The sequence below is a fragment of the Bufo bufo genome, chromosome 2 (genome assembly GCF_905171765.1).
Source record: "Bufo bufo chromosome 2, aBufBuf1.1, whole genome shotgun sequence".
NCBI classification, from domain to species: domain Eukaryota; kingdom Metazoa; phylum Chordata; class Amphibia; order Anura; family Bufonidae; genus Bufo; species Bufo bufo.
The window spans coordinates 146,008,151-146,031,975 of record NC_053390.1 but is presented as its reverse complement, the minus strand read 5'-3'; the positions used below and the strand labels follow the sequence as shown (position 1 = coordinate 146,031,975).

The window sequence follows — 23,825 nt, the reverse complement described above, 5'->3', positions numbered from 1 at the left end:
CCGCACCCGTTCCGCAAAATTGCGGAATGGATGCGGACCCATTATGCGGACGTGTGAATGGACCCTTAAAGAGAGACTACACAAACCACTTTAAGAATTGTAAAATATATAAGTAGTACATTTACTACGATATTAGTGATAATCAGGCAGATGTATGTCCTTCATTTAGCAAATTGAGTAAATACAAAGAATAGAACACTTCCAAAGAATAATGGTTGGGTAAAACACAACACCTAATTATTGTACATGCCAGGGGGAGAAAACCAGAACTGGATCGCATATCCACAATGCTATGCTTTGATCTACAGTCAGGTCCATAAATATTGGGACATCAACACAATTCTAACATTTTTGGCTCTATACACCACCACAATGGATTTGAAATGAAACGAACAAGATGTGCTTTAACTGCAGACTGTCAGCTTTAATTTGAGGGCATTTACATCCAAATCAGGTGAACGGTGTAGGAATTACAACAGTTTGCATATGTGCCTCCCACTTGTTAAAGGACCAAAAGTAATGGGACAGAATAATAATCATAAATCAAACTTTCACTTTTTAATACTTGGTTGCAAATCCTTTGCAGTCTATTACAGCCTGAAGTCTGGAACACATAGACATCACCAGACGCTGGGTTTCATCCCTGGTGATGCTCTACCAGGTCTCCACTGCAACTGTCTTCAGTTCCTGCTTGTTCTTGGGTCATTTTACCTTCAGTTTTGCATGCTCAATCGGATTCAGGTCAGGTTATTGACTTGGCCATTGCATAACATTCCACTTCTTTCCCTTAAACTCTTTGGTTGCTTTTGTAGTATGCTTTGGGTCATTGTCCATCTGTCCATCCTCAATGCGCCTGCGCCGATGACGTCACATCTACACCCGGCGCAGGCGCATTGAGGAGCGAGCGGCCGAGTGAGTGGCCGCCTCTCAGTGCGCCTGCGCAGATTGAAGAGAGGTACGGCCGCGGCGCAGGCGCCAGATATTGAATCAAAACAGGCAGGGCCAGCACAGAACGATCCCGTTCCCTGGCCCTGTCAATCAACAAGCAGAGGGGGCGTCATTACCATCGGAGGATGCGGCTGCTACCAGCAAGTAGCCGCCCTACTTGCTGGTAGCAAGGTAATTTACATATTATAAAAATCGATTTTTAACAAATTCTACTGAACGAAAATCATTAATTAGCTTATGTATGATGATATCGCAGTGTAGGGATTATTAGTAAAGAAAAAAAAAAAACGGTTTAATGGGGTGACAGAAGCCCTTTAAAGAATGTTCCAAACAGTTGTTTTGGCCACGCCTGATGGGTTTGTTTTGTTTTTACAGCCTAATGATGGCTTGCTTCACTGATAGTGACAGCTCTTTGGATCTCATCTTGAGAGTTGACAGCAACAGATTCCAAATGCAAATAGCACACTTGAAATGAACTCTGGACCTTTGATCTGCTTATTGTAATTGGGATAATGAGGGAATAACACAAACCTGGCCATGGAACAGCTGAGAAGCCAATTGTCCCATTACTTTTGGTCCCTTAACAAGTGGGAGGCACATATGCAAACTGTTGTAATTCCTACACCGTTCACCTGATTTGGATGTAAATACCCTCAAATTAAAGCTGACAGTCTGCAGTTAAAGCACATCTTGTTTGTTTCATTTCAAATACATTGTGGTGGTGTATAGAGCCAAAAATGTTAGAATTGTGTCAATGTCCCAATATTTATGGACCCGACTGTAATTAAATTCGCTTCTCAGTGCCATATTGAAGTGTACAGCCCCTCATACTGCATGCTGTACAAGAGGCATTAGTGTACATTTTGATCAAAAGGCATAAGCCCACTCACCACGCCAAGGTCGCCCCTTTCAGTGGGACCTACTCTGACAAAAATGCGCAGCGCAATGCGGTGACAAAGCGGCACTGCCCTAGTAGGCGGCAGGACTCAGGAGTCAAACAGCAACCCAGCTGTCTGACAATGCCACCCATGGCACTGGGTCCCACCAACCAGCACAGCACCACAAAAACAAAGGCCTCCACGCAGTACTGCACCATGTGAACAGTTGTCTAACACAACATGTCCATTGCTATCAGGAGCTACAGGTCAATGACCACTTTATGCAGACTTCTGTGATTAAAACCACCTGTGCCGAATGGGAGGAGTGCTGATACCAGTAGTAAAGAAGAAGATAGTCCAATAACATGCCAGGACTATCTCCTTCTTTTCTAATCTGATTAATCTGAAATATTGATTAATCTGAAATAGTGTAAAAAAAAAAATATAATCTGCTTGCCTCCTTCATTTGCTCATGATGGGCCGACTGCTGCCATCTTTTTTGAAGATCGGGCAAAATTCCATGCGTCTGTCACCACGATGGCCGTGCGAGATTTCACACCATATCTTTAAGCAAGATGGCGACGGCCAGCCTGTCCCGAGCAAATGGAGGCGGTAAGTATGATTTAATTTTTTTGGGTTAATTTTACACCGTTTTTACTCTCAGATGCCGCGGTTATGTATGACCGTAGCATCTGAGGGGTACAAAGATGGGGAGCAGCACTATCGCAGCTCCCTGTCATTGCACCCTCTATTATCAAAAAAATGTGCTTCGTGAGGAAGTAATTAGTTACAAAGCGAATTTTTTTTTCTAAAATTCAGCGAAACAGCCTAATCGAATTTTTAAGAAATTCACACATTTCTATACATCACCAATTGAGTTGAGCCAGGCTATGAGCTGAGCGCTGCGATTGGCCAGGGCTACAGCATAGGAGAAGAAGACGCCGGCAGGATCAAGTGGGTGGAGCCTAACTACTTACATACCGGAGGCTATACCGGGCGAACGGAGCGGCGCCCGGGGATAACAGTAAGTGCAGCGGGATCCCTGGGCGCCGCTCTACACTTCTGTATAGTTAGTTTAGAGGCTTTCCTCCGGTGAAAGGTCCTCTTTAACAGCGACGCGCATCAGCTGGGGAGCCCGTTTCAGCTAAAGTAGACTCAATTGGGAACGCCAATTTTCCTACAAAGAGTCTACCTCATAGGTAAACTCCAGTGGCTTGCTGAAACGGTCCAGCTTTTATGTTGTTTTAACCAAAGAGCTTAATAGAATGTAGCCAGCTTATAAATGTAGCCAGCTTATGTAATTTCAGACCTTGAAGTGGTCAATTCCCAGATCCGCAATAAATCAGAATCCAAAGATAACCTTGACAGACAATGCCAACTCTCTTGCACGCATATTTCCAAACTACTCCTTCATTAACAGGTCATCAAATAAATGGGACAATACCTTGTACACATTTCTTTGTTCATTTCATGAGACAGAAATGGAAAAGGTCTAAAACATGCCAGACAAATATTTAATTTATAATTAGGTCAGGATAATGTTATCAGACCCAATGGATTCAAAATGATCAGAGACTCCATATCCACACTTCACTCACCTTTATAAAATAAGAACGGACGTAGAAGCACTACTAGATTTGGCCAGTGACCAATGATCCCTCCAGATCCTGATAGATCCCACGTGTCAGGTTTATACATTTTTTTTCACAGCTTGTATGGTATAATACTGCAGACTTAACTATTCTTGCTCTAAAAATGGGTTCTAAACAGAAAAGAACCTAAGGTTAATGTGAACACAGCCTAAACGACACGTTCTATAAATATCCTGCAGATACCTGACATCTGAGCCACTTTTAGGGTACAGCCACACAGAGTTTTTTGGATGAGGTTTTTGAGGCCGATCTGCCTGCAGGATTTTCAGCCGAAGCCAGAGGTGGATCCACCAGGAAAGAGAAGTATATGTACGTCCTTTATTTCTGATTCCTTTCTAATCTACTTCTGACTTTGTCAAAAAATTCCTGCAGGCAGATCTGCCTCAAAACCTTGTCCAAATAAGGCCTCATGCACACGACCGTTGTGTGTTTTGCGGTCCGCAGATTACAGATCCGCAAAACACGGATGGCGTCCGTGTGCTTTCTGCAATTTGCGGAACGGCATGTACAGCCATTGATATAACTGCCTATTCTTGTTCGCAAAATGGACAAGAATAGGACAGGTTATATTTTTTTTTTTTGCGGACCACGGAAAGGAGCAACGGATGTGGACAGCACACATGTGGACAGCACACGGATGTGGACAGCACACAGATGCTGTCCGCATCTTTTTCGGCCCCATTGAAGTGAATGGGTCCGCATCCGAGCCACCAAAACTGCGGCTCGGATGCAGACCAAAACAACGGTCGTGTGTGCATGAGGCCTAACTGTGTACCCTGGCTCTCATAGTGTTTTGTTACCCTATGCATTAGACCTCACACCTATGTAAATCTCAACCCTAAACATAAGACCAGGTCATTGCCGGGACAAAGTGTAATAACATTTTTATCATTAGAACTGTCTCTTCTTTTTTGAGAAATATGAATCTCTTGTGGTGACCCTATTTGGCCTTGACAAATATGTCTATGTGTTCCTTAGTCCTCATCTTTCACGATGCCGTAATGCTAGGTATGTAAATTGTTATGACATTTGGAGATAACAGAAAATGAGACGTTAACTAAATCATAGACACTGTAGTGAACATTTATAAAATCTTTTCTCAGAAGAACTAAAGAGGAAAATGAAAGTCCCCAGCACTCATGGAGATAAAATTGTAAGGTTTTATAAATGGCCCTTATTTAACTCTTTCCAATCATGGTGGACCTCGATCTGAAGAAGCTTCGTAAAGTGGTTGTCCAGGATAAGAACAATATGACTGCTTTCTTACTAGAAGGACACCACACCTGTCCAAAGGTTGTGTGTGGTATTGCAGCTGAGCTCCTATGAAGTGAATGGAGATGAGTTACATTACCACACACAACCTGTGGACAGGTTGGCTGCTGTTTATGAAAGAAAACAGCAATGTTTTTCTTATCCGGGACAACACCTTTAAATGATTTGTCCAGTGTGCGTGATCCTGTATATATACTGCTCAAAAAATTAAAGGGAACACTTAAATAACACAATGTAACTCCAAGTCAATCACACTTCTGTGAAATCAACTTGTCCGGTTATGAAGCAACACTGATTGTGAATCAATTTCTCCTGCTGTTGTGCAAATTGAACAGATAACAGGTAGAAAGTATAGGCAATTAGCAAGACAACCCCTATAAAGGAGTGGTTCTGCAGGTGGTGACCGCAAAGCATTTCTCTGTTCTCCTCCTTTTTGGCTGTTGTTTTGGTCACTTTTGCATTTTGTCATTTGCAAGCTGTGGCAAGAAGGTTAGCTGTGTCTGTCAGCACAGTGTCCAGAGCATGGAGCAGATACCAAGAGACAAGCCAGTACGCCAGGAGACGTGGAAGGGGCCGTAGGAGGGCAACAACCCAGCAGCAGTACAGCTACCTCCTCCTTTGTGCAAGGAGGAGCAGTGCCAGAGCCCTTCAAAATGACCTCCAGCAGGCCACTAATATCCATGTGTCTGCTCAAACTGTCAGAAACAGACTCCATGAGGGTGTTAATAGGGCCCGACGTCCACAAGTCGGTGTTGTGCTTCCAGCCCAATACTGTGCAGTGTGATTGGCATTTGCCAGAGAACACCAAAATTGGCAGATTCAACATTGGTACCCTGTGCTCTTCACGGATGAGAGCATGTTCACACGGAGCATGAGACAGATGTGACAGTCTCGAGATGCCGTGGAGAACGTTCTGCTACCAGCAACATTCTCCATCATGACCGGTGGGTCAGTAATGGTGTGGGGAGGCATTTCTTTAGAGAGCCACACAGACCTCCATGTGCTAGCCAGAGGTTCCGGGATAAGATCCTCAGACCCATTGTGAGACCATATGCAGGTGCAGTGGGCCCTGGGTTCCTTCTGATGCATGACAATGCTAGGCCTCATGTGGCTGAAGTGTGTCAGAAGTTCCTGCATGATGAAGGCATTGATGCCATGGACTGGCCTGCTTGTTTCCCAGACCTGAATGTAATTGAGCACATCTGGGACATCATGTCTCATTCGATCCACCAATGCCACGTTGCACCACAGACTGTCCAGGAGTTGACTGATGCTTTAATCCAGGTCTGGGAGGAGATTCCTAAGGAGAACATCCTCCGCCTCATCAGGAGCATGCACAGGCATTGTAAGGAGGTCATACAGGCACATGGGGGCCACACACACACTACTGAGCCTCATTTCCTTGTCTTGAGGCATTGGATCAGCCTGAAATTTTATATTAATTTTGTATTTACATTAATAATTTTTATGTTTTATTGTTCTTAACGCATTCCCCTATGTAATGAATAAAGATTTGCAACTGAAATGTTTCATTCATTGAGATCTAGGATGTGGTATTTTATTGTTCCTATTATTTTTTTGAGCAGTGATATGTATGTATATATATATATATATATATATATATATATATGTGTGTGTGTGTGTATATATATATATATATTAAATTAACCCTAACATTTGTATAGCGCTTTTCTCCTGTCAGACTCAAAGCGCTATATATATATATATATATATATATATATATATATATATATATATATATAGCATCAACATAATCTGCAGTTCTGTACAAATGTTCTCTCATCACTGATCTCCCCAGTGGAGTTCCCAATCTAATTTTCCACTCTAATTTCATGGGAACCTAATTAACCTCCTGGCATGATTTTGGAGTATAGGCGGAAACACTTGCAGGGAGAACATACAAACTTTGTTCAGATGTTGCCCTACTCTGGCTTGAGTTTGAATCTAGGACGGAAGAACTGTAAGACCACAGAGCCATCATTTCTCATGAAGTATTTACAGCACGGATCAGCAATCTCCGGCCCTACATCTGTTCTGATCAATTTCCAGAATGCTCCATTAACTGCTGAGGAAGTTACAAGAGCCCCTCAAGAGTGCATGCTGGTAGTTGCAGTTTCCCAGCAGCTAGAGTGCCGAAGATTGCTGACCCCTGATTCAGAGAATGTCCACTCAAAATATGAAATTGGCCATATAATATTAAACATTAAAGGCCAAAAACTGGTAATTATGTTTTATATACCATTGTTATTTTTTGTGTTTTAGCGCTTTCTTTAAGTGACAGCAGGCAGTTAAGCCATATTGGTTGTCAGTTTTAGAGATAGTTAGAAAACTGTCGCAAAAACCACAGGCATGGAGCATAGGGCAGAGTTCATTTGGACTTTGCACATCTTTGTGGCACGTTGTAGAAGGTTTTTTTAATGTCATCTATAGTCTTATAGTTGTTTTACAAGGAAGAGATTCATGAAAGTTGCCTAAAGGAAAAGCTGTCTTCGTTGCCCATAGCAACCAATCACAGCACGGTTTTCATTTCTTGTAGTGCGCTTGTAAAATGAAAGCTCTGCTGTGATTGGTTGTTATGAGCAGCAAAGGCAATTTCTACCATTCGAGGCTTCAACCTTCATGTGTATACGCCATAACATTAAAACTGGGTGACGTGCATAACAATGATTATCTCATGATGATGCCGCCTGTCGAGGGGTGAGGTATATTATATTAGGCAGCAGGTGAGCAGTCAGTTCTTGTAGTTTTGGAAGCAGAAGAAATGGATAAAGGTAAAGATCTGAGGAACTGTGACAACTACCGTAAGCCAGTTCTACTTTACACCAATTTTGATAACTCTCCCCTAAAGTCTGTTGTCACCCTCAGTCAGTGAGCTCTCCCCTGAATGATCGGGCAGCATGGTTGCTGTGCCCAATCATAGTAACGATAAAACCTAATAGGACAGACCCCTTTAAAGGGTTTGCATATGAAAACATACCTGCTTTCTTCTAGGAATGGCGCCATTCTCCTCCCTAGGCTGTGTATGGGCCTGCAGCGCAGTAAATAAAGGGTGCATTCACACAAATGTGTGATCGCTGTGCCCATGTTGTGGACCACAAACCACGGATCCGCAAACATGGGCACCGGCGTTGTGTGTCCTGCATCGCAGTGAAGACCTATTGACTTCAATGGGTCCATGATCCGCAAAATGCTTAAAAAGATAGGACATGTCCTATCTTTTGGCACAGACCCAGAAGCACACGAAAGGGCTTCTGTGTGGTTTTTGTGTGACCTCCCTCACATTGACCACACATTAGTTCCATAGGCGTGCGCAGCCTATTGCATTAGGGTGTGCACCCTAAAGTACAAACACACACACCCCGCGCACTTGTGTATGTATGTATATATATATATATCTGTATATATTATATACATACACACACAGGCCGGGCCTAACCCTAGTGTTGCCGTGACTCTGCGCAGTGGCGACTCTAGGAACAATATATAGGGGGGCACATAAGATATCACAGTGAAAATGGGGGGGGGGGGCACTAATAATTTACACCACTTAATTATACTACTGAAAAAAGCAAAATAAGTATATATAAAGAAGATTACAAAATAGGAGAGTATTGCGGTATGCAGGGATACCTTTTTATTGTACTATCCTAATACTTAAAAGACAAGCTTTCAAGAGTTTTCCTTTCTTCCTCGGTATTGCTTTAGACCTGAGAAAGAGAGAAACACTCTCCAAAACTTTTCTTTATAGTTTAAAGCAGTTTCAGCACTATAATAAAATAATTTACTTACAAAAAAAGCTATTCAGTCGTCTGCTGTGCTGTCCTCTGCTTGCTTCCGCGGATCTTCCCCTCTTTTCAGTCTCTCCATAGTGCGCAGGTGCACTGTTATGGGAGATCTGTGGATGACACAGTGTTATGGGGAATCTGTGGATGACGCACTGTTATGGGTATTTGTAGATGACACTCCACTGTTATGGGCATCAGTGGATGACACTGTTATAGGGGCATCTGTGGATGACACTGTTATAAGGGCATCTGTGGATGACCCTGTTATGGGGGCATCTGTGGATGATGCACTGTTATGGGGGCATCTGTAGATGACGCACTGTTATTAACAGTGCGTCATCCACAGATTCCCCCCCCCATAACAGTATCATCCACAGACCCCCCATAACAGTATCATCCACAGACCCCCCATAACAGTATCATCCACAGATCCCCCCCATAACAGTATCATCCATAGACCCCCCCATAACAGTGTCATCCACAGATATCCCCTTAAGAGTCTATTAATGGGATATCTGTGGATGGCACTGTTATAAGGGCATCTGTGTGGAAGCTAACACATATGCGGGGGGATCTGTGGATGACACTGTTATGGGGGGGTCTATGGATGATACTGTTATGGGGGGATCTGTGGATGATACTGTTTTGGGGGGTCTGTGGATGATACTGTTATGGGGGCATCTGTGGATGATGCACTGTTATGGGGGCATCTGTAGATGACGCACTGTTAACAATGCGTCATCCACAGATCCCCCCCATAACAGTATCATCCACAGACCCCCCATAACAGTATCATCCACAGACCCCCCCCCATAACAGTATCATCCACAGATCCCCCCATAACAGTATCATCCATAGACCCCCCCATAACAGTGTCATCCACAGATATCCCCTTAAGAGTCTATTAATGGGATATCTGTGGATGGCACTGTTATAAGGGCATCTGTGTGGAAGCTAACACATATGCGGGGGGATCTGTGGATGACACTGTTATGGGGGGGGTCTATGGATGATACTGTTATGGGGGGATCTGTGGATGATACTGTTATGGGGGGTCTGTGGATGATACTGTTATGGGGGCATCTGTGGATGATGCACTGTTATGGGGGCATCTGTAGATGACGCACTGTTAACAGTGCGTCATCCACAGATCCCCCCATAACAGTATCATCCACAGACCCCCCATAACAGTATCCCCCCCCCCCCCATGACAGTGAGTGACCCACAACTTTTACCAAGTTGTACTACTATCTCTATTACTAACTTACTGGGACTCCAGCTAGTATTCACACTTTTTCTTTTTCACAGACACAATCACTGGGCGCCTTAGGCGGGCGGGCAGGCGGGCTGGCAGGCTCTCAAACATTCAAACCAGGCCGGCAGCAGCGTAATGTGACGTCACCCACTCCGTCACGCCGCACGCTCCTGCTCCTCCCACTTTATTAATGAAGCAGGCGGAGCAGGCGCGTGACGTCGGAGTGAGTGACGTTACGCGACCGGCCGCCGGGCCACGGAGCACAGGAGCAGCCGTACTCATCAGTCGAGCAGATGTGAGAATCTGAGATGTCATTGAAGCTGTGCGGCCGGGGCCGGCAGCTGGGGCTCATCAAGAGGCTAGGCAGCTGCGGCAGGCGGCAGTGCAGGAGCACAGGGGTGTGATTAGGGTGTGCCCAGGCACACCCGGCACACCCCGTGCGCACGCCTATGATTAGTTCATCTAGGCAGACTTGCACATCGTTTTTTAAGGAACTCTGCAGGGAAGTTTTCCCGAACATCTTGAAGAGCTAACCACAGATCTTCTGTGGATGTAGGCCTGCTCTAATCCGTCTGTCTCTTCATGTAATCCCGGACAGGGCCGTTGCAAGGATTTTTGACAACACAAGCGAAGCTACATTTTGGCTCGCCCCCCCCCTCGCAGCTCACCTGGCCCTGGTCTGCAGAAGCTGGCTTCTCCTCTGTGTGGTCCTGGTATCTTCTCTCTGCTTCAATCGCTGGTTTGAGGACCGTATTTTCCGCACTCTAAGATGCACCTAGGTTTCAGAGGAGGATAATAAGAAAAAAATATTTTCCATTACACCTCAGGTCAGACCAGCAATCAGACCCCCAATGTTAATCAGACCTCAGATCAGACCCTCATATCAACCATCATGCCCCCATGTCAGCCATCATGCCCTCATGTCACATTTCCTCCCCTCCCCCTCTAGGCCTCAATGTCACATTTTCCCCCTCCATGTCAAATCACCTATGTCACATCAGCCCTCCATGTCACATTTCTCTCCCTCCTTGTCACATTTCTCCCCCTCCAAACCATGTCACATCACTCCCTTCGTGTCACATCATGATCACATCATTACCCCCTATTGTGTCACATTTCAGTCCCCCCCATGGCACATCATTTCCCCCCCCCCCCCTTCCCGGCTGGCCCTGGCCCCATCCCCATGTGACAAGTGATTTAAAAAATAAATAAAAGAAGGTTCATTTTTCCGCCCTCCCCCAGGGTGCGCCCTAAGGCAGCCGCTTGGTCTGCCTTATGGTAGCGCCGACCCTGATCCCAGACAGACTCCATGATGTTGATTCCAGTAGATGCAAATGAGTTTTAAAACAGTAATTCACAAAAGTAATTCACAAAAGAATTGTGGGAACAGGAAGTCAAGCTCAGTTCCAATACAAAATCATTCACACGACCACCCAGTATGAATATACAGTGCTTTGTGGAAGTATTTACCCCTCTTGGTATTTTTTTTCTCTTTTGTTGTATTGCAATCTGGAAGTAAAATGGATTTTAGGGGTTTGTGTCATTTGATTTACACAATATCTGCCACTTTGAAGGTGGCTGGGTTTGAGGTGGGCCCCCAACATTATGCTGGGTCCCCCTGGACACCATTGAGGTGTCACCACATGTTGCTTTTCTCCACAGAGTAAGAGGTTTGCAGTAAATTAGTGTACTTTTTTACTGGAGGAACTCAAGTGCAAGAAAATGCAGATAGTGCACTCAGCTGGCTTCCCAAGTCTCCCCTCTGGTAGTAAAAGGTTCTGTGCTGAGGAAAGGCCTGAGCTAGCGGTGCCTCTTTCTTAGAAAGCTGGTACCCTGGCCAAAGGGTCTGTGGCAGAGTACCCTTGCCTCAGCACCTCCTTCTGGTAACTTGTACAGTTTTGCTCAACTAATAAACAGTGGTCCCTATTTGCAGGAGTTAATTGCCGCGGATCACAGCACCCTGTTAGAGGCAGGATGCCGGCAATGTGTTTCTGCCACTTGTATTTGTAATGTATTAAACGTTAGTTATCATTGGTGGTGCAGTGACCACAGCCCCTCCCCTCCTCCACCCCTCTGCGCTCTCATTGGTGGCAGCAGCAGCACGGGGGGAGGGAGAGACTTCTTCCTTCTCCCCGTGCTGCTGAGCATGGCGCATGATGAGAGCAGCGCGATCCATATTCTCTGATACTGGGCTGTGCAATAGCACAGCCTAGTATCAAAAAAAGGCAAATCCCGGTATCGTATCGATACCGGAACAAGAGTATCGACTGGGTATCGAAAGTTCGATACCCGAAACAACCCTACTTGACTGTACTCCCCAATGCCCACAAATACTATACTGCAAAAAGAATGCCATACAGATAGTCCCCTATAGTAATAGTCCTCCAAGACTACTCTGAGTAGTAATTGTGCCCCCAACAGCAGTAATGCTCCCTATTAGTAGCAGAACCGTCCATGTTGTGCCCTCAAAAGTAACGAGGCACCTCTATAGAGCCCACAGTAGCAATAAAGCAATCTGACCCCAGCAGATACAATGCCCCCTGTAGTTGCCCCAGTATTTATGCCCCCTGTAGTTGCCCCAGTATTTATAAATACCTCATTTAGTGCCCCCTGTAGTTATAATGTCCCCTGCAGAGGAGCAGCGTTCAGATATTCAGAGTTTTGAAAAGTTGAAAGACTTGCTACCGTAGGATGATTTCCCAGATCTTCGAGAGTTGGGACATCATTCTCTGGGCAAAGCGATAAAACTGGAGTGGTAATAGCTCTGGCTCTGTCTGATATGGTTTCCCAGAACTGGGTTGAAGAGTGGCAAAGTACATCTCGAACCTGCATCAGATCGAGATAATTAGTTAATAGATGCTTTTTCCACTTAGATTCTTTCCACATATTTAAAGCATACTGTCACGGCTGTATGTGAGCAACAATAGTATACACAGTAAAGGAGCTACTGACCGGACCCAAACTAGGGAGGATAAAGGGTGACCCCTGTCAGACCCTCAAAGCTCTCCCTATTCTGCTAAAGCACATGCCCGGATCCAAATGGCGGAACGAGGCATGCCCACGTACCTAAGACTGATGACCACTGTAACCCCTACAATAGTGGAAGGGGCACGGCCACCGGTGCCCTACTCAGTATATGGAGGGAACCGTGGCCACCTCAGATCCAGTCAGAAAATAATCAGGTACACAACAATGTCTGTACACTTAGCTGAAGGTGTTGCAGCCGCAGAGAAGACTGATCCAAGGACAGCTGGCAATATCCGGAGTGCTTGCTGCAGCAGAACACAGGTCCAGTGAACTGATAGCTACAAGTGAAGATACTAAAGCAAGAGCTACAACTGAAATGAGAACTATAATCCACGCCCTACAATAGGAGGAGGGGTGATATAAAGAGAGGGAAATCAAACGCATGAGGAACAGCTGGGAGGAAGGAAACCAAAAGTAAACAGAGCAGTGAGAACTCCTCCCAGCTCTAGTAGTGACATCATCACAGGGGTGGAGAAACAGAGCTGTGAGAACGTCCCAAAGCTCTGGTAGTGACACATACTTAGTGATGCTGTTGTAGGTTTGTATTTTAGCATGTTTTGGGGAGATTTAACATGTTATCTTCTGTTGTTAGGTCTAACCGTTCTGGGTAGGGTCTCAACCATTCCAGGCATCTGAGTGCAATCACTGCCTTATGGTAAGTATATAGATCAGGAATACCAAGCCCCCCATTTCTAGGGTGTTGCACCATAAGAGTGAGAGGTAACCTAGATCTCCTACCACCCCATAGGAATTTAGATAAGATTCCTTGCATTTTAACAAAATAAGCTCTTGGGATTGGGATCGGCAATGCTTGCAGATAGTAAAGAACTGTGGGTAGGAGTATTGTTTTAATCAATGTTCTTCTTCCGAACCATGTGACAAATGGGATATCCCAGGAACCTAACAGATCTTCCAGACGTTTTGGTAGTGGTTGGAAATTGTCCCTAAATAGGTTTGAGAAGTCTGGGGTCAAAGTTATTCCTGCAAATAAAAGACTCAAAGGGTAAGGTATCTAAATTATATAGCCTTCTATTGACCCTATCACGCCCAGACAAATTGTCTTTTATATCAAAATGGGAGAATGAGTTAAATATCCAGTTTTCAGCGAAAGAAATACAAAGTGTTTTGAAAGCTCCTCATGGGGTGTCCAGGTGTGTCAAACTACAGGAGAATAGCTATAAGGTACTTACACAATGGTACATTAACGCCACAAAAAATTAACCGCATGTTCCCTGAATGCAGCCCAAATTGTTGGAGATGTGAACAGGACGTAGGTACCCACAGCCATATATGGTGGAGTTGCACCAAAATTGCCTCCTATTGGCGTGAGATATGTAAGATCTTGTCTGAGATCTGTAAGATACCGTTTCTAGCCTCTCCGAAAATGTGTCTCTTTGGGGTGTTCGGGAGTCTCAGGTGCCCTAGAGACTCGATAAGGCTGATTCAGATTCTACTGGCAGCTGCCAGAATACTCATAGCAGTTTATTGGAAAAAGACTGAAATACCCCCAATAAAACAGTGGATTAGTAGATGCGATCAATTGTACCGCCTTGAACAGATAGCTCACTGGGATGCCCGAACACCTCATAGATTTGAGTCAATTTGGATGCCTTGGAAAAATTTTAGAGGTTTCTCAAACTGATTACATAACAATACGACTAGTAAATATCAAAAAGTATTATTGCATTAATGCATTATTGCATTATTCTTGCGTAACAAATCCTACCATACAGCAACATCACGGACGCTTCCTTCCCCCCCCCCCCCACACTTTTTCCTTTTAACCTTCCTTCCCCCCCCCCCCTTTTTTTCATTTGTTTGTTATTCTGTGAATTCTTTGCTCTCTTTTGATTGTACTGTATCAGAAGTATTTTATTGATGCCCTTGCAGGGCTTACAAAGAATGTACACTTTAATTGTTGTAAAAACAATAAAAATAATTTTAAAACAGATATTCAGATCCCGCATGCGCAAGGAACGATGCCGGCATAAGCACAGACTGCAAATCTCAACAGCTAGCTGATAACAAAGAGGGCCGCAACTAAGCTGAAGCCAAGCCAGGCTCATATCAACTACCCACGCCAATACATCTAAGGGCTCATGCACACGACCGTGTGCTGCCCGTGGCCGTATTGCGACCCACATACAGTGGGTTCGCAATACACGGGGCACCGGCCATGTGCAGCCGCATCACTGATCACGGACACATTCACTTAAATGGGTCTGCAATCCGGGAGATGCTGTGCGGAAGCACTGATCGGAAACCCACGGAAGCACTACAGAGTGCTTCCGTGGTGTTTCTGGCCGTGCCTCCACACCACAAAAAAGTAGTGCATGCACTACTTTTTTGCATTGTGGACCGTCTGATGCGTATCGTGGACCCCATTCAAGTGAATAGGTCCGCGATCCGCTGCGGATGCCCCACGGCCGGTGCCGGTGGATTGCGGACCGCAATTTGCCGTCCGCAGCATGGGCACGGAGCCCTTACGTTTGACGGCATGAGCCCTTAAAGGGATTCTGTCATGAGATTTGAGGCCTATAACCTAAACATATGGCCAGGTCCCTACTAATACCCTGAATCCGAAACAGACCTTATTAAATGTGCCTGTGGCTCTATTAGCATATAAAACAGGTTTTTATAACCTGTCATTCACGTACCTAATTTGTCCAAGGGGACGTCTCATCATGCAGGGTGCCCGGCTGCAGCCATCTCCGTCTGGTGCCCAGCGCCGCCTTCCCACTAGAAATCGCCACCCTCCCTTTCAATAGTGCCACCTTCCTCACCTCAGCCCCGCCTCTGCAATTGTCCGGTCCCTCTGCCAGATCCCGCGCGTGCGCACTAGGCATAACCTGAGGGACCGGACGATTGCGGAGGCGGGGCTGAGGTGAGGAAGGCGGCACTATAGACAGGGAGGGCGGCGCTGGGCACCAGACGGAGATGGCTGCAGCCGGGCACCCTGTATGAAGCGACGTCCCCTTGGACACCTTAGGTAGGTGAATGACAGGTTATAAAAACCTGTTTTATGTGCTAATAGAGCCACAGGCACATTTAATAAGGTCAGTTTCGGATTCAGGGTATTAGTAGGGACCTGGCCATATGTTTAGGTTATAGGCCTCAAATCTCATGACAGAATCCCTTTAAAGTGAATTTTTTTTATCCTTTTTGGTATAGCGCAATTGTTCGTTACATTGATTACCCTCTATATTGCAATAATTGATTGCTCTATATTATTTCTGCCATATCGAGCAATGCAATACCAAATGAACTGATATGGCCACGAACAAACATTGTTGAAAAACTTGAAAGTACATTAATAATCTACATTGGGAGCAGAGAATAAATAACGCGCCGTGTGAACTAAACCTAGTCCCGTTTGCGTGAGCTCCGCAATCAGGTGCCAAAAGGGACCGAGACTGAGATTATTTGGTTGCATGAATTTGATATGTTTTTAGATATTTTATATGGCATGTATTAATGGAATAGTGTAATTGTACTTTTTATATTCTAATTTGAGAGCCGGCCACTGTGTATATGTGGTGACAAATGCCTGCATCAGTACGCAGGGGTTTGTGACCACATCATTGCACAGCCGGAGACCCGGCTTAGGAGTGGTCGCGGGACGCAAAGAAGTACCTCAGGGGCTACTGTGTTTGAGCTCAGTTTAGGATATGGATGTAATGTAATACATAATCTACAGTGAGAAAAGAAAACCTGACAGCTGATGTTGATTGAAATCGGCTCTATCGTCTGCTCTGACATTTTTTATAGATTAATGTTTTATGTTACAGCTGACTGAAAGGTTTAAAAAATTGTAAGCGTATGTACTGTGTATATTCTCTCTGAGGTGTTGTGTTCCTCAAGCTCTAGAACGTCCAAACCAAGATAATGCCGAGAGGGATTCTGGAAGACATTGTGAATGTTTGCAGCTCAGCGCACCGTTCCAGTCATTCATCATTTGCTCAGATCCAAACCAAAAATGTAGCACTGTTTATTTGATATCGTCCTATGAGATGTGAACTTGCTGTTTTGGTATTCCCCTTTCAACCACTTCCCCTGTAGAAATGTAACCAGGGCAGGAGAGCAAAAGGTTAAGACGAGAAATCATGATGTAGTAATGTTATATACTTGCTTATGGAAATACAAAGGGAATGAGTAGTATTCAGATCATTTCCCTCTGGGAGCCTCTGCCACCACATACTAAACTTTTCTTCCCAGGAACTTTATAGTGTTTTTTTAATTTTTTTTATTTAAATAGATTCCACATTTTGTGCTGATTAATTTCAAAATATAAAAAAAACTCTTCCCTTTTACAGTCATTAGAGATGAGTGAATCGAATCCCACAAAGTGGAATTCAATCTGAATTTCAGGATAAATTCAGTTCACCTAGAAACCGAATTTCCTCTTGCTTTGTGTCACCGAATCGTTTTTAACCTGAAAGAGTATAAAAAACAAAAAAATTCAAACTTGCCTCCTCCATTTTCTCGCGACGGGCCGCCAGCCTCCCTCTTGCTTGAAGATCTCGGCCGAAATCCCATGCGGCGCGAGATTACTTCATCACGCCGGCCGGTGTGATGACGTAATCTCGCTCCGCATAGCATTTTTGCCGAGATCTTCAAGCAAGATGGCGGCGACCAGCCCATCGTGAGCAAATGGAGGCGGTAAATTAGAATTAATTTTTTTATTGGTAATTTTACACTCAGATGCCACGATCATGTATGAACGCGGCATCTGAGGGGTACAATGACGAGGGCGGCACTATCGCAGCTCCCTGTCATTGCACCCGCTACTTACAAATAAAGCACACTTTTTTTTTATTGTGAAATTTGGCGAAACAGCCGAATCGAACTTTTAAGAAATTCGCTCGTCTCTAACAGTTATACCTCCGTACATGTATAGTTTAAATCTCCCACATGGATTCCCAAGACACAGCTCCTAATTGATCAGCATTTTGGCTGGCTGCAAAGCATTGTGTTGTATGCAGTTTTAGGGAAAATTATTGCCTAGGGTTCAAGCTCCAAATAAATTCATCCTCATTAAGCTCCCCCTAGTGGTGGCTGAAGATCGCACAAAGCCATACAATTCTTGCTAAGTCAGGAGTGTGGAAATCGTATCGCCCGACGCCCGGGACATGCAGTTCCGGGTGCTGGGCAGGTAGTTTGTTCAGTAGCTTAGCCCTCCTGCGGGCAAGTAGTGATGTCCGGTTCATGAATGAATCGTTCTTTTTGAATCGATCCATTTCACTGAACCGGAGGAGTCGATTCCTCTGACTGAGCCGATCCGTGTGAAGCCGCTCAGTCAGATAGCGGAGCAGAGAGACGCTGCCAGCAGGGAGGAGCGGAAGCCAGCCCCTCCCCTCCCTGCAACCAATCAGAGCTGAGGCACAAGCACTGAGTCACACACAGTACAGGGAGTCGTACACTGAGTCTAAGAATCGAATCCGACTTAGTTATAGACGCATTCGATTCTTTGAGTTAAAAGAATTGTGTGTCACCAGAACAATACACCGAGTCTAATCACCAGGTTGCAGCTGTATAAAGCCCTTTAAGTGCCCTCCATATAATAGAACGCCTCCAGAAGTGCCCTCCACTCAGTATAATGCCCCTAAGGACCCCTCCATATAATAGAACGCCTCCCGAAGTGCCCTCCACTCAGTATAATGCCCCTAAGCACCTCTCCATACAATAGAACGCCTCCAGAAGTGCCCAAATCAGTGCCCCCAGCTCCCCCTTCCTGTTCTAGCCATCAGTCAGGTCACCACTGATGTAACACTTATTACCTATCCGGCTCCTGAGCTTCGGTTCACTTGCTTGTCAGCCCGAGTCATCCGAGAGCCAACTCGGCAAGTGAATCGAAGATTCAATCAACTGTGCGGGCGCATTGCGCACCACCTGAGCTTCGGTTCACTTGCTTGTCAGTCGACTCAGCAAGTGAACTGAAGATTCGATTCATGAATCAGTTCTTTTAAATGAACTGATTTCAAATGAACCGATTCATGTAAAAGATCCGAACTTCCCATCTCTACCCGGGCAAGTAGCAGGGCTGAGATGGCTTTGTTTACCGGAGCAGTGGACGCAGTGGATCGGCGACGAGCTGGGGGCGTGGAGCGGCGGTGACCGAGCAGTGGGCGTAGAGCAGTGACTCAGCCGCGGTGACAGAGCGGGGGGGAAAGTGGTGTAGTGACAGCGTGGGGAAGAAGAAATGACAGAGCTGAAGGGGTGGAGCAATGAAAGGATCTGTCACGTCTCCGGTTTGGGGGGAGGAGCAGTGACAGAGCCGTTACAGAGCCAGGGGCATTGATAGAACTCTCAACTCTGCCAGCATCTCTCAGAGGACCCCCTTTCTGCAGGTGTTGTCAAACTGGGAAGGTGAGGGGGGTCCTTTTCATGCCACATCAGCAGTTAATTTGCCTAAACCACCTAGAGGTACGGGTAGTAATGTGCTAAGAGCAAGAGTGTGCACTAAACTAATGGCTGTGATCACATTAAGGCCTCGTTCACACTGGGAAGTGCATTCCGGCCTGATTCTGTCCAGCATGCACTGCAACGCATTGCGGCCGGCTAACTATATTGTGGGGCAGGAGGGGGCATAGTGGTCTGTTGAAGTGATTGGCACCATAACCATGCCCAACGGCTGCAATGCGATCGGCAAGCAGCATTTTGACCGGACCTCAGGCATAATTGTGCCTTGCAATCCCGTGCAGCCGACCGCCAGAATCATTCACTTTAATGGATCGTCACGCCCCCTCCTGCCCCACAGCATAGTGAGCCGGCCGCGATGTAGTGCATTCTGGACACAATCATCTGGTGTGAACGAGGACTAAACTTAGAGTCATTTCACACCACAAAGACTGGAACGTAAGCCAGCCACCTCCCTGAATAAGGAAGCGTGGCGGGGCATTGAAATATGGTTTTGATTTAAAATAATTTTTTGTATCAGGACAAGTAGATTGAGCCCCCGCTTTAGTCCTTCGACAATTTTTTTATTTTTTTTATTTTTTATTTCTACACCCCTGCTCTGTATTAGAAAACTGGCATTCTGTCACCTGTAAAAATATTTAATGAATTTAGGAGGCAGTTTAAGGGTTAACCCCTTAGTGACCAGTCTGTTTTGGGCCTTACTGACCAAGCTTTTTTTTTTCCTTCATTTTTTTCATCATCGCCTTCAAAGGGCTATAACAAATTTTTCTAGCCATGTAGCTGTTTGAGGGCTTGTTTTTTTTGCAGGACAAGTTTTAACTTTTATTGGTGCCATTTTGGGGTACACATACAATAACTTACTTTTGACTTTTATTCTGTTTTAAATTTAGGCTACTTTCACACTGGCGTTTCTGGGTCCGCTTGTGAGATCCGTTTCAAGGCTCTCACAAGCGGCCCAAAACGGATCAGTGCATTCTGAATGGAAAAGGATCCGTTCAGAATGCATCAGTTTGCCTCCGTTCAGCTTTTGATGTACGTCTGACGAAACTGAGCCAAACGGATCCGTCCTGACTTACACTGTAATAGTCAATGGGGACGGATCCGTTTTTACTGACACAATATGGTGCAATTGAAAACGGATCCACCTCCCATTGACTTTCAATGCAAGTCAAAACGGATCCGTTTGCATTATCATGAACAAAAAAAGAAATATATTTTTTTTTTGTTCATGGTAATGCAAACGGATCCATTCTGAACTGATACAAGCCTTTGCATTATAGGTGCGGATCCGTCTGTGCAGATACCAGACGAATCCGCACCTAAACGCAGGTCTGAAAGTAGTCTTAGGCTAGGTTCACACCTGAGCGTTTTACAGCGCATTCCTACACGCTGTAAAACGCTCAACAGGCAAAAACCAATATTTCCCTATGGGCATGGTTCTCACCTGAGCGTTTTACAGCGCGTACGAACGCTCTGTAAAACGCCCTACGCCCCAAGAAGTACAGGAGCTTCTTTGGGGCGTATTGTCGCGCGTTCCCGCCCATAGACTTCAGCGGGAACGCGCCTAAATGGGCGTTTGCTTGTTTCCGCCCATTAAAAACGCCCGATACAAACACCCGATAAAAACGCCTGTAAAAAGCGCTTATCGAATACGCTCAGGTGTGAATCCAGCCTTAGCTGTGTTCATTTTTCGGCATAAATAACACAATAACTTAATTCTCTGGGTTAGTACAGCTACAGTGATACCAAATACATATTTTTTTTTTTAGGTTTTACTACTTTTGCGCCATAAAAATTCTTAAAAAAAAAAAATGAAGAAAATCTTATTGGATCCCATTACCGGAGCTGTGGGAGAGCTTGATTTTTGCAGGATGACTTGTAGTTTTCATTGGTATCATTTTGGGGTACATAACACACCATTTTTTATTATATATTTTTTGGTATCAACTAAGCAAAAAGCAGCAATTTTAGCATTTTTTTTTTTTTTTTTTTTTTTTTTTACAGCATTCTCCGTCCAGGATAATTTACATGACATTTGCTTAGTGTGGGTTGTTACGGACGCGGTGATACCAAACATGTGGGGTAGATTTTGGATTTTCACAATTTTTGCCATTCAACTGAGAAAAAAACATATTTTAATGAAATCTTTTTATTTAATACATTTTTTAATTTTTTTAACCATTTAATAGTTCCACAAGGGGACTATAACAGGCGATCTTTTGATTGTTTCCAAAATACAGTACACTATTCCTGTAGTGCATTGTATTTTAATGTCAGTGCTATACTGACATTGAACAGCAGGCTGTAACCGCTTGCATGCGCCATTGCCAGCGGCATGAAAGGGTTAAACAGCCTGGACTTTTCAGTTTTACCTTAGGTTCTGGGGGTTTTCCAGTAGGAAATATCTGATACAGGCACCAATAGGATCCACTGTGATGTGTAGAATTCAACTCCATCAAACAAGACCAACATCATAGCAGGGTTACCATTAGGAATTTCAGGCCCCATACAGTTAAACCATGTGGGCCCCCAACCTACCTAACAACCCTTATCACATTTATAGCCATAACTTTTTGTGCGTCATGCGATTTTGCCATACACATCAGTAATATTTTAATTTCTGTCAAATTTTATTATGGATTAAATAAATGGGAAAATTTACTTTTTTTATTTATTTATTTTTATTTACGCCACTTATCAATCAATGAATAATGAGTTCACTATATTGTAAGGGTTATGATTACAGGGAAACCAATTACTGTATTGTGATATTTAATAGCTGGTATGTTACAAAAACACATTTATTGTAATATTTTTTGCTCAGTTTTTTTTTTGTAACCGTAATATTGAAGAAAAATTTAACTTTTACCAGAAAAAAAAGCTGGAATATAAAAGTTAATTTTTTTATTTTTCTGCCATGACCTTTACTAAGAAAGTTACTTAATATATCTTTGCTGGGAATTGACCCCCAAACCATTTATATAGCAGGTAATAGACTTGCCACTACTCTATAAGACTACTCTGTTGCAAAGACAGGATTTTCTGTGCTTAAAAAGCTTCAGTGTTACTGTTCATTTAATATTGTGCTACTATTAGCAGCTTTTTCGCCACAGAAAATCCCATCTTTATAGCAGACCTTTAAGCAGAGCCTGTGAAATAACTTCTTTAGTAAAGGTTATTGAAAAAAAAATGAAATTTTTACTTTCCAGTGTTTTTCTTTTATGTTAAGTTACATTTTTCTCTGAAGTTAGTTGTTAAAAAAATAACAGCAAAAAACATTACAATAAATAGTTTTTGAAACATACTGTTAAATATCACAAAACAGTATTTGGTATCCCTGTAATCGGTTCAAATCCCAACAAAGACCTGGAAAATAATTTGTTTAGTAAAAGTTTATCTGCTGGGAGCGGTCCCTCCCCCAACCCATATCAAGCACAGCTTCATTAGTATTCACTGCACTAAAGTGAATACCAGTGCGGCCCCGACTGCAGTACCGCCAGTGTGGCCCGGATCATAGCTTATGTTAATTTATCTAGAGTAATGAGAAATGTAATAAATGTTTAGGTATTTCCATTTCCCTGCGGCTTCCAGCACTTTCCTTCTTTTCTAACAACTAAATTATAGAATAGTCACTAAGCAAAGTAACTGAATTAATGGTGACTTATGTTCCCTTTATTCATTGCAGTAAATGTAGTTGCATTACTTCAAGAGTTCTGGGAGAAAAAAGAGAAGAGAAAGGCGATCTTCCCCAGTGAAAGCTTGGTGGCCTATGAGTCGGTCCCATCTCCGGATCCACCATTTGTTTGCTATGTCACATTACCTGGAGGAAGCTGTTTTGGAAATTTTCAGGTAAGAATGATTTTCCTGTTTAAATTCACGTTTAAGTTTTCATTTTTTCCAAAGGAAGAAGACCATGATTATATATGGGAGGAACTATTCCTGTCCTACAAGCAGTGGTAGCATTATAGACTAGAGGTGAAAGGGCAAGAAGGTCGGGGACTGGGCAAGAGAATAAACTTGTCCAGAACAACAACCGAATTGAAGGCTTACCAGTCCATGTATGCTATAACATGTAGATAACCTGGACGAGAGTGCCACACCAGTTTATGTGGGTGCTGAGGTTGTGGGTTCCGAGCCCTCAACAGTAGAAAATTAGAAACTTCAGCACTCTGATGAATATGGTGATGGCATAGTATAGTTTCTATTTTTATTATGCAAGGCAACTCAAAGTGAAATGTGACGTTTCGGTCAATTCTGACCTTTTTCAAACACATGTTGCCAATAGAAAATGGAGAGAAATCTTGGAAATTTGATGCAGAGCTTGTGGATAGGTGTATTTACACCAGTGAATTGCGCCACCATATTCATCGGAGTGCTGAAGTTCCTAATTTTCTGCTATAACATGTATTTATACTGCATTTACATTAACATTACTCTATATAGCACCATAGTAAATGCTCATGTGGTGTAGACTGACCAAAACACACATAGTAATCTCTAGGATCACCTATACCTGCAATTTCAGGTGTGCCTTTTCTTTTCTTATTGGTGACTGGTTCCTGGATCCTGT

The 23,825-nt window shown here is 44.1% G+C and overlaps 1 protein-coding gene across 1 annotated transcript in view; it reads left to right on the top strand.

The window, feature by feature from the left end:
• Nucleotides 1-23,825, top strand: part of LIX1 (limb and CNS expressed 1) — a 194,390-nt gene that overhangs the window by 44,435 nt on the left and 126,130 nt on the right. The window contains exon 2 of the mRNA XM_040421573.1: nt 22,941-23,104. Coding sequence (XP_040277507.1) covers nt 22,941-23,104 — 164 coding nt within the window. The remainder of the gene's footprint in view (nt 1-22,940; nt 23,105-23,825) is intronic.